The sequence below is a fragment of the Vanacampus margaritifer genome, chromosome 1 (genome assembly GCF_051991255.1).
Source record: "Vanacampus margaritifer isolate UIUO_Vmar chromosome 1, RoL_Vmar_1.0, whole genome shotgun sequence".
NCBI classification, from domain to species: domain Eukaryota; kingdom Metazoa; phylum Chordata; class Actinopteri; order Syngnathiformes; family Syngnathidae; genus Vanacampus; species Vanacampus margaritifer.
In genome coordinates this window covers 31,985,913-31,998,314 of record NC_135432.1, presented here as the reverse complement: position 1 = coordinate 31,998,314, position 12,402 = coordinate 31,985,913, and the positions used below count along the sequence as shown (strand labels likewise).

At 41.2% G+C, this 12,402-nt stretch overlaps 1 protein-coding gene across 2 annotated transcripts in view; it reads left to right on the top strand.

The window, feature by feature from the left end:
- The window catches only part of LOC144037216 (uncharacterized), a 56,440-nt gene extending 45,640 nt beyond the window's left edge, over positions 1-10,800 (top strand). For both annotated transcript variants that reach the window (XM_077548512.1, XM_077548520.1), the window contains exons 13-16: positions 73-226; positions 320-409; positions 767-962; positions 3,992-10,800. In XM_077548512.1, coding sequence (XP_077404638.1) covers positions 73-226; positions 320-409; positions 767-962; positions 3,992-10,332 — 6,781 coding nt within the window. In that variant the 3' untranslated portion in view covers positions 10,333-10,800. The remainder of the gene's footprint in view (positions 1-72; positions 227-319; positions 410-766; positions 963-3,991) is intronic.
- Positions 10,801-12,402: the final 1,602 nt, after the last annotated feature.

The following is a 12,402-nucleotide window of genomic DNA, read 5'->3' as shown; positions in this document are numbered from 1 at the left end:
ATGATGGAATAATATTTCTTAAAATTGTGTGAAATGACTAAAATGTGTTTGTTTTGGTGGATTATTTTCCAGAAATGCGATCACTGACTCTCGAACCAATGGTGAAACGTCACAATTCCTGGCCAAGCAAGAAGTACTGTGGAAAGGCTTCCTCAACATGCTCACTGTGTCAAAATTTGCGACGAAGGGCTATGTGGTTTCAGGACCAGCCGAACCTCTGAAATCGGTAATATAAAAAAATAATAATAATACTGGATCAACTCCATCATTTTCTTTGGCGTTTAACTAAAATGAATGAGCATCTTATTGTTCTCTTTAGGAACTACCTGATTCCATCGAAATTGGTGGACGAATCATGCCTCAAACAGTGTGGGACTACGTTGCCAAGCTCAAGACCAACATTACAAAGGCAAGCATCATTTGCACTCACCTCCATAATTATTGGAACAGTGAGGCCAAGTACTTCATTTTTGCTGTATGTAGACTGATTGTTACACCATTAAACAATGCTAAATGTCTATGCAATGTTTCCAACATAAAATTATGTAACAAACACACACACACAAAAACTTTGAAAACCAAGCAATTGTGAAGATGAAATTTGATCCAGATATTTTAAGTCTATAGAAAACTGGGGGGAAAAGAGAAAAGAAAAGGAATTGGCCTCGCTGTTCATATACTTTTGGAGTGGAGTGTATATTAGATTCATTTGTCTTCTTGTGCAACACTATTTACATTATATCCTTTTTTTGTTATTGTTTATCAGGAATTATGCATGATCCGCTTTCATCCTGCTACTGAAGAAGAAGAGGTGGCATATGTCTCACTCTTTTCATACTTCAGCAGCAGAGGGCGTTTTGGTGTCGTTTCCAACAACAGCCGTTCCATCAAAGATGTCTACATTGTACCACTTAGCGCAAAAGAATCCATTCCATCCATACTGCAACCTCTGGAAGGACCAGGTGTGAAAATGCTCCAGTCCTTTGACTATATTACTATTCCTACCTTCATCGTGACATTTTGTCTGGTTATTTAATGATTACCTACCAAATATATTGCAACTCAACAGCTTATTATTTAGAAGCAAAACAGACACATTCTTTTATAGATTAGGTTGCACATTTAGGTTGGTGGTTGAAAGCATAAAATAGACAAACCTCATCCACTCAATGGACATGTGTTGTTTAATTAAATCAATTTTATGTATCATGGTAGATGAGTGGTTACTATGTCTGCCTCACAGTTTTGAGGTTCAGGATTCGGCTCTCTGCTCTGGCTTTCGTGTTTAGTTTCTGTGGGTACTTTGGCTTCCTTTCACATTCCAAAAATATCCATGTGAAGTTAAGCGTAGAGCTGTAGACTCTAAATCAGGAGCCTCAAACTCAGCTTTAAATAGCTAAGATATTAGTATATATATTAGTATAGTAGTATATTATTATTGTATAGGTAAAGTTTAAATGGGTTAAAAAAAAGTTTAGAAAAAAATCACTACTTATATGAAACGCATACGTCGCGATTCACCCAGCTCTACTAAGCACATTATGTGTAAAAATGTGTTTATTTAATCTCTACAGGGTGTCCATCAAGTCTAGTTACATGGTAAAACAAAACACATATTTCTTAAAATAAAAGAATTTTATTCAATTGTAATGTTGATAATATTTTCATCATGATTTCCATCATTTTCAATGAATAATTTGATGTGCTTTTCAAAATTCAGGTGAAGTCAATGGAATAGGTCTACATTGCACTTGATTTCAGCACATTGACTGGTAATGGTAATGCGTTCTCTCATGTGGTTTAAATCTATAATCGTCATCGAGTACACCTGAAATTTGCAAAGTGCCTCAAATTATACATTGAAAATAATGGAAATCATGTTGAAATTGTTATTTATCAACATTACAATTGAATAAAATTGTTTTGTTTTAAGAAGTGTCTTTTTTTTTAACATATACTCAGACTTTTTGGGCACCATTTATGTTGACCAGTTACTTTGACAGGGGTGCTGTTAAATACTATAGTTTAAAATAATAACCTAAATTCAGTCTGGGTTTTTATTCTCCAGGTCCTTATTTTAAATAGTAAAACAGTAATTATCACTATCGACTGATATCAAACACTAAAATTGTGATGTACTTTTCTGCGATGCTGTCCAGCCCTAAGTAATATAATTATACCTAATCCAATCTTTTCAAACTTAAATAATAACAATTTGGAACATAGTCCATCAGAATGTGAACATGATTTGTGACCCGGTTCCCTGTCTAATCTCCCTAGTATTTTACATACTCCTCAGTATGTCTAGTTGAATCTGATTTCTTGAGCACTTTAACACTCTCTGTGCATTCAAGACGTATTGGGTGCCCCTATGCTCAACAACAACAACAAAACATTCTGAAAATCTCATCTGCCTGTAAATGGCCCCCGGAACCTCAAGTTTGAGACCCCTTCCTCTTAACTCTTTCACTGCCATTGACGTTTATAGACGTCAAGTAAAAACCTACGGAGCACTGCCAATGACGTCTAAAGACGTCATCCAATTTATTATTATTATTTTTTGAAACGGGTGCGGGCAAGGCTTCCGGAGCTGTGGTGAAAGTTTCCAGCCGGTCTGTTGTGCCTAATGACTATTTTTGGCCCCTAGAGGGCAGCGATGACTCTCTTTTGACAAGATCGGGTGGGCGTCAGTAGAGGCGGAGCTAGAGCGTCGAGCAGGAGATGAGAATGGAAGACAAAGGAAAAATGGCGACCGGTCGCGAGGAGCTCACGCCCGAGCCGTTTTTTTCAAAGACCAAAAGCATCGCTGAAAGAGCACATTGTTGACGACGATGATCATCAGCGATGATGAAGAGGAGGGTGGTGACTCCGTGGTTGGGAAGCATTGACGCGGCAGCAGAAGACGTTAGATGGAGCTAGATGGAGGAGGGAACGGGCAATGGCGAGCGTTTGCAAGCAGCTCTACACTTACAAGACGAAAGGCATCGACCAACGCTAAAATAGTACATTGACGACGATGATCATCATCGATGATGATGAAGGTGAATCCGAGCTTGACGGCGAAATTGGAACCGCTGACGCGGCGGCTATGACGGTGTCGTAACGCGGAGCGCAACCGAACACGCACAGGCGGACGTTCGATCGGACGACGGAGAGTGCCCCGAGTCCAATGCATATTCATCGGAGGAAGTGTGTACAGTCTGCTACTTGCTTTTTATTCCCCGGAAAAAAAGGCCGTCAAGAAAGTGTAACGTTTGCACGCAAAACGGACCAATGCGAAAGTGAAAGTAAACTGTTGTGCGAGTCCTGGCGTCTCCTTGCACGCAGGAGAGCGTTACAAAAGGAAAAACTGTATTTGAAACATCCACATAATTGTAAGTAGTACCACAGTTGCACACATTTGTAAATAGTTTGCGAAATTGTTTTGTCAAATTGTTACACTGTTGAATGGAAATAAACGTATTTTGCAATCAAAAAACACTTTTTCATTGTTGGTGAAAGCGTTTTACAGAAGTAAAGCACTATTTAGGTGTTTGTGGCATCATTCATGGACAAAAAGAAGTGTACAATTCACTAGAGTGCATGAAATAACATCGTTTCACAAAAAGCTCTTTTTCTCCGTTTTTTGTTTCAAAACAGAGAATTTCGGTGAAAGTAACCATTTTCTATTGTTGATTACTGAAGAACGGAATAAGGTAGAAACAAACTTTTTTTTCTGATGAAAGCTGAGAGTCCAATCTTTCATTTGGTAGTATGTGTGTTTCCATAGTCCAAACACAACATTTTCTGTGGACCTTGAACGATCACTCAAAATGCTTAAATCGGCTGGCAGTGGGGACAACCCGTTTCTGAAAACGTCTGGCAGTGAAAGAGTTAATTGTCCATAAGTATGATTGTGTGTGTAAATTAGTCGATTGTTAAATATAATATAATATATAATAATATAACAAATTAAATGATTGTTGTTAACAACATTTTTGTTTCTTTGCAGGGCTTGAAAAGAACAGACCCAATCTTCTTCTTGGTTTGGCAATTATCCAAAAAGTAAAACGTTCGGGAAGTCTACTTCAGGAAATGGAAGAAAAGAAATCAAAACCTCTCTCTAAAGACCCTATGTGGATCCCAAAACCGCCGGTCCTCTATGGTTCTGACAAATTGGAGGTTTTCCAACCCTATGATCCTGAGACTCCTAAAAGCACAACTCCTCCTGTTTCACCCTCTCGTCCTGGGTCACCATCAGATTTCTCTTCTAATGCAAAAACGCAGCCATCACTTCGGATGTCTTTTAAATCAAACACCACTGTTTCTACCTCAGCCCTTGCTGCATCCACCCAATCCACATCTAGTGGCGTTTCTGACAGGAATATGAAAGGCCACAGTGATTCACCACTCTCAACTATCTTGCATACATTGTTTAAAGATAAGCAAACTACTGCCATGGTCTGTAATGAGGAACATTGTACTACTAACGTAACAACAGTAAGTGCTAAGGTATCTGTGTTTTCTCACGTATCCGGCTCAATGATAGATCCAATTGTTCAACAATATGGACAGAAGTCTAAAGTCAAAAATTTAGAAGAGGAAAATACATTTGATCGTCCCTATGACCCAGAGGAGGAGTATGATCCAGCAATAGGATATGGAGCCATTTCGTCACAGAGCAAAGGAAAAAATAATTTTAAAGACCCTCCATTATCAAGCTCTGTAGATGATGATGTGGCCTATGATCCAGAGGATGAGACTATTTTTCAAGATGTGCAATCTAATGCAAAGAAGCCGACTCAAACTAAAATCTTAAGCTGTCCAACATCATTTCCAATTTCTACACCGGTTGACACACCGTCTTTTGCAAAAACTCCACCCCAAACCTCTTCTCTAACTTCAGTTCCACAGAACCTCCCCACAGGTACTATAGTCGTCTCAGCTGCGACACTGACTGAGCAGCAGCGAAAGCTTGAGGAACTTAACAAACAGATTGAAGAGCAAAAACGACAGTTAAAGGAACAGGAAGAGGCACTTCGTCAACAAAGAGAGGCTGTTGGCATGTTCATGGCTAAATTTTCTGGTGCCGATTCCATGATGTCTTCTCCCTCAAAGTCTCTGCCTCTCAGTCATACCTCTTCCCTTCATAGTGGTATAATACTCTCAAAAGATTCAAAGCCAGAAGAGGCACACAGTCGAACAGAGGCTGTAGATGCTCCCGGCAGAGAGTCACAAACTGATGCCATTCCTTCTTTGAATGTCACTTCAGTTACAGAACAAGCTGAGTTATCTGATAATACAAACGATAACGAAAAATCTTCTGCTGGTGAGATTGAGGAGTCTGATGTACCTTATGATCCAGAGGATGATCTTTTCAATGAAATCCAAGACGATGTATTTCAAGCAGTCACCACAAAGATTGAGGATTCCTCCTTACCGAGACAATATGCATCTCCAATTTCATATCAAAGCAGAAGGCGTAGGTCATCACCGAAGAGGCGAAGCCATCGTGAAAGAGACAGCTGCAGAAGTCCTTCAAGGAGATCCCAGCAGCGTTCTGGGTCACGTTCCAGGAAACACAGAGAAAGGGATAGACACAGAAAAAGTGAGAGAGACCGGTCAAAGCATCGAACTAGAGATCACTCTGAACGCCAGACACGTCACCATAAATTACACAGTACACACCGGCATTCCCGTGATCGGAGGCGGTCACCATCCTTTCCTAGCGAAAATGATTTGATGTCACATGCACCGAAAGAGTTCACGGCATCCCCAAATGTCACTGAGAAACAAACTGAGAACCAAGGGGGTTTAAAATGTGAGTTGAACCCAGATGTTGGACAATTTGAACCTAGTAAGACACTATACGCCCCACTTTCTACGAAAAATACCAGCAATGAATGCAATTTAAAATCTGAAATATCTGACAAAGACATTTCACAAGAAAATTTGCCAAATTTAAAACTTGAAACTTCACAACCACCAAAATCCAATGAACCTTTAACAAACATGGACAGCGGGCCTGATAACTCAGTTAATGTGCTACCTCCACAGATGAATAAACAACTGGGAACAAGTGGAGATAAATTTGAAAGTTCAATTCCTCTAAGAGAGAGTGACCCCCCCATTCGAGATTCCCCTGAGAGCCCTGATCCTGATCCACAGTTTATCAAACCAAGTAGCCAAGAAAATAATCCCTCTCCTGAATGTAATGAAATCATAGATTCCCAGACACAAATCAATAACCTGACACCAGCTGTGGAAGTAAAAAATGTTTTCCAGCTTCCCTTTAGCCAAGCGACTTTGTTGAACATACCACCAAACATTGAAGGTACTTCAATTGGCAATCTTATTTTTAAAGCACTTGATATACAGAATGCAGATTCAGGAAAGCTGAATGTGACAAAGGAAGAAAGTGAGAGGAAATATTTAGATCAAAAACATTTAGAAATACTGAGTCAAGGGGGTGGACCTTTAAATTCATCTGTAGAAATAAGTACTTTTTCTGGACCTGAAATGGGCCAAGGTCGAAAATGTTCAAGAATGGGTAATGATCCAGAGCAAGATACTAAAGTTCTTAATCTGATGGGAGATGAAAATATGTCCCAGTCACAACCAGCAAGCAAGCAATGTGTCAGAGTTATTGGAGGTTCACAATATCAAGGCAGGATTTCAGATTTGACAAAAAATATCGGTGACCCCGGTATCAAAAACAAGATTTTTCCTCAGGTAAAGGATTTACAGCAACATCAAAGAGATGTTGACTTAAATGTAAGACATTGCGATCTAGAAAGTAGTTCAAAGTCACATTTACCCACATATTCTGATGATGGGTATCTGTGTACAGCATCCCCTGTAATGTCAGATGAAAAGCATCAAAATGAAAAATGCTTGAAAAGTGAAGAAGAGGCATCTATGCGTAGACCAGGACTAACTATAAATTATGGACATTTTCAGTCCAGCACTTCACGTATGGGACAAGACAGTATTGAATCAGAACACCATTTCAAGGAAGCGCAGTATCATATTAAGTTTGAAAGGAGTGTGCATAGCCTTGACATAAAAGTATCAGAAAACTTAAATGATCGTAGAAGATATGATGTCAGAGAAGTTTGTTCTTTAGTGCCCGGCCAAGGTGTGGCTTGTATGGGTGGTCAAGATTTTAGTCATGGAGTTAGCCCACATGTTCCAGATAGAGGCATTGGAGGAAGACACACAGACAGGAACTATGTAAACATTCAAGGAATCAAGCATGACCAATGTCCTGAGAGGACAAATGAAAAAAATTGTCAGCAAGACCAATACGCTATTTCTAATATTATAAAAGCAGATTGGCGAACTGAAAAAACTGGTCCAAGCATTCACAGCGTTCAAAATATGGAACTGTTCGAGCGTGAGACATATGTTGATTGGAATTGTCCAGGATCAGTTAAAGATTCCGTAAAAGTAGGGCAACACAGACAAGATGAAGATAAAGTCCATCCGCCCGGTTGGAGAGGAACAGCAATGCAAAGCCATGAGCCTGAAAAAATAGCTACTGGTTTTGTAGACCCTTGTAAACCACTAGTTGAAATGGGAGGGACAAATGTGGGGCCTTTAAAGCATGACAGCACAGGTGGTTCACATGTCGCTGGACCAAGGGAGGAGAAGATGTTCCCTGATATAGAAGTCCCAATACGTGACAGGAGAGAACTGGGTGGTCCAGATTTCACCAGACGCAATATGAATAACTGGAATGGACCCGAGCGGTTATGTGGCGACATGAGAATTCCTTTCCATAGGAGAGGGCCAGGTTTTAGTGATCTCAGAACACAGGAACGGAACATTGTAAATCCAACTATGGTTGATTGTGCTTATGACACAAACACTGTAGGTCCTGATTCAAGAGAACCAAGACCTGAAAATAAACATCCAGCTATGAATAGTTTAGGATATGGTGTGAGAGGACCAGGTGCCCCAGATAATTTAGGATCATGTTTTGAAAGAGGTCCGGGTAGGGAGGGCCCTAGCCATGTACATGATAGTAGAGGGCAGCGAGGTCCAGGAGACCATGATGTCAGGGGACAAAGGCCTGATGGAAGAAAACCTGGACTGGAATTTCAGAGGATCGACGCAAAAGGACTTGCAGGCTCACATTTCAGTGGGCCAGGGAATGAAAGGAGAGAATCATCAATCAACCATCCTGAGGTTGAGAGAAACATATCTGAATGTCCAGATTTTAGTGGAATGGAACCTAGAGGAGAAAGAGGATTACCATTTTTTGCTGGACCAGGTCGCGAGAGGATAGGAGGCAATAATCAGAGAGAACATGGATTCAAAAGGAGCTTAATAGAGGATCAAGTGCCGTCTGGTGCTTGGAGAGACCAACACACTGATGACTTGGGCCATAATAGGCACGGACCTAGTAGACCAGCCTGGGACCCTCAGTTAGAAAGAGGGAATCCAAATCTGGAGACAGCCTTGCATGACTGGAGAGGGCCAAATATTAGGGGACCAGGATCTGAAATAGATGACCCAAGGCCTGATAACAGAAGACATCAACCACAAAAACTAACGGTAGAAGCAAGAATTCCAAACCGACCAGGGGATCAACATATGGGTCCAAACACAGAGTTCCCATGTCCTGATAGGAGACATCCAGATAGGCAGGAAACGAGGCACGGCGATGTTTTTTCTGACAGGAGAGGCACAGACAATCGACCTGGCCCAGAAAAAATGCCACCACAAATGATGGGCCCAGAGTGCAACTGGAGAGATACACATTTCAGAGCAGACTTAAGGCCTGAGAGGAAAGGTCCAGCTAGTCAAGATTTTAGAGGGGCACTATTAGAAAAGAGAAATCCAGACATTGAGGGCTTGGGGCCTGACAGACGAGAACCAGAAAACCGTTACTGCCGAGACAGAAATTTTGAGAGAGATCCAGGTGGACCAGGTCCTAATTGGAGAGATAATGAACCATCATTCATGGGACCAGGAAACAGGCAGAACAACAGATCAGGTCAAGATAACAGGGAAGATCAAATAAATAGAAGTAAATGTGACTTGGAATATAGTCACGAAACAAAATGGAATGTGACAGATTGCAGGTATCCAGCACCAGATCATAGAGGCCCAGACGCTGAGAAGCGCTGGTCTGATGGAGGTGAAGTTCAATTTAAAAATGAGTTCAACCGTCATGATAACAGGTATACTCGGTTGATTCCAGAGGGCGTTGATGTAGACGTTTTTGAATATAATACAGGTGGCCCTGTGCTTAGGGAGCATGAGCACACACCAGATTGGACACCTTCGGGGCCAAGAAGAATCCCTGACGATGACTGGGGTGGTCCTGACTGTAGGGATCCAAGGCCTTTTCAAGATGATGGTGATGTGGGGTTTGCTAGGCCTGATGGAGTAGGACCGGGAAATGACTGTCGAGAGACTGGTAGAGGAGGTGCTGAGCCAAGATGGGGATCAGAAAACATGGGCTGTAGACAACAGGGCCATGAAAGGAGAGTTCCAGTCGGTGGAGTACGTGGAAGAAGAGGTCCAAGCATGGAACGTCAAAGGCCTGTACAGGGGGTTCCTAATAGAAATAATTCATTCCGAAACAGAAGAGAAATGCAGGACAACCACGAGCGAAGAGGAATAGGAGATACAAATGTTCGACGCAATGAAAATCTGTATCTTGAAAGGCCAGGGAGTGATAGTAGAAATTTACATCCTAGAGCAATGGAAAGAGAAAGTGACAATTTAAACGTTGAAGGCCCTACACCAGGTGGCCAAGGACCTGAACCTGGATTGAGAATGCAGGATTGTGACATGAAAAGGGGTATTCATAACAAAATGGATACGAGGGGGGCACCTGACAATCCAAGACTGGGACATGGACCTGGTGGTTGGGATAGAGACACTCAAGTCCCTGCGTGGAATCGAAGAGGTGAGGACAAAATGGGCACTGTCTTAGATTCACGGGAACCCGATCCTGCCACACAGAGTGGCATGGAATTGTCTGACATGAGGGACTCAAGACGGTATAATAGACGAGGATTAAACAGCCGAGGTAGGAGCACAAGACAGAAGCGTAAAGAAGTCTGTGGTCCTCAGAGGGGAAATTGGGGTAGTTCAGAAAATCCGCAAAGTCAGCAAGATGCAGAAAGTCTAAAACCTAGGGCTGGCTTGCTGCCCACTCCAACCGAAGGCCGCATATACTTATCAAATCATAAAATGAGCAATCCCAGAATGTTCAGCATAGAACAAAAGCAAATAGGCCACCATGGGAACAGGCAGTGGATTAGAGGTAGATCATTTAGTCCAGGAAGACAAAGACATGAGGCGGAAAGAAGTCCTGCTGACAATGGGGGTCAATAAGCGTTAACAAAAGTAACAAATGGGGAGCCTGAGATTCGCCTCCAAAAACTTAATCATAGAATGGGTTCATGATAATGCACATAAAAAAAATTAAAAAAAACATTTTCAATGCAGTCAATCATAACAATATATTAGTTGGAGGAGTCCCATTCCTTAACATTTAACAACATGACCAAAATACAAAAACAACATGATGACTGCTAAGTGAAATCTCAGCAGGTATTTCTGTTAACTACGTTTTTCTTGCTTGTCTCAGTTATAAAATTATATAAGCCCATGTATGATTCCTTTTGAATGGGATTAAATGTGTATCACACTAACCTCTTGTGAAGTCAAGTCATGGAGCATTTTCTTGAAGATTTACAAATTTGTACATAAATGTATATGTTCAGTTTATAGTGTATATGTTGCTTCAGTTTATGACCCTTTTACAACAACAAAAACACATTAAAAGGCCTAGCTTTTCAATTAGGTGTTTGAGTCATTTATTTCTTCCCTGAGTTTGAATTATTAAATTCATTGAAGGCTACACAGTAAATTCTTTAGAGTACATTTGATTCTAGAGTAAATTTGACTCTTTTTAGAGTGGGACCAAATAGACTCCGTTTTAGAGTAGGCTAATATTTACACTTGGAAGAGAGTAAAATAAAGAATTGAAAATGAAATAAAATTCAAGGGTTGAGGAACAAACTCGTAACCTTAAGCTTGGGAGACTCCCACACTACTGTTTGCTTATCTCTTGGAGTTATGAAGATTCCAGCTGACACGAGCGATATACTAACAGCAGGAGTGAGTTCGTTCCTCAACCCTTAAGTGACCCCCCTCCCCACCCCCAATTCTTTATTTTACTCTCTTCCGAGTGCAAATATTACTTAAGTCTATTTGGTCTCACTCTAAATGGAGTCAAATTTACTGTGCCATGTGATTGACCGTCTCCTCTCACCCCAAATCAGATGGTGAAGGCTGCAGACCATCCAAAATCCTCATGAGATGATTTTTCATCCTACAATGCCTATGGTATATTCTTAGACCAGGGATCTCCAAGTTCGGTCCTTGAGAGCCCCTATCAGGGCCGTTTTTTGCTGTGGGCAATGTGGGCGACCGCCCAGCTCACATTCTATGTGAGGGCGCGCAACACCCTTAAAGAAAAATCTGAACAAATCTTGCTAGTTTTCTACTAGAGTACCGCACATTTGGGTGCTGGGGCGCCCTCATCTTCACGTCAACTTCTTGCGGAGACTCAAATCGGAAGAGGCAAGCGGGAGGGGGGCAAGGCATAGACAAACTTGTCATGTGACTCCGGTTGATTGACGGGAGAACGGGTGGCATTGGCAAGCTAAGATATTGAGACTTAAATGACGGTTATGGATCAAAAGTACAATTAAAAAGAAGCCATCAGGTGCCCAGGTTAGAAAGAAAAAAAAGAAGCAGCGCAAACTACCAGTGCATTAAATAATCAAATCATTTTAAAATGCAATGTTGGAGGTGGAAGGTCTTCACAGGGGCTACACAAATTTCTGATGAGGCTATAGCACCCCCTAGCCCCGGTTCAACACTTCCTACAATCTACAATTGCAAAGAATTTTAGAATTTAGGGATGTCATTATCTATGGTCCATAATATCTTCACAAGATTTTAGGGAGTCTGGCGAAATCTCTGCGCGTTAGCAGCAAATCCAAAAACTACCATTGAATGCTTATGCATTCTTTGATGGGTAAATTGCACATCTGTGAAGGGAAATTTATGCTGAAAGGTACATACAGGTTTTAGAAAAACATGCTGCCAGTGCCAAACAAGCAACATCTTTTTCAGGGATGTCCCTGTTTATTTCAACAAGACGATGCCAAACCACATTTTGAACATAGTACTACAGTCTGGCTTTGTAATAAAATACTTGAGTACTAGACTGGCTTGCCAGCTGTCCAGACCTGTCTCCCATTGAAAACTCATGGCGCATCATGAAGCGTAAAATAGACCAACAGAGACACCAGACTGTTGAGCAACTGAAGTTTGTACATCAAACAGGAATGGGAAAGAATTCGACTTAAAAAGTTTCACCAATAAGTGTGT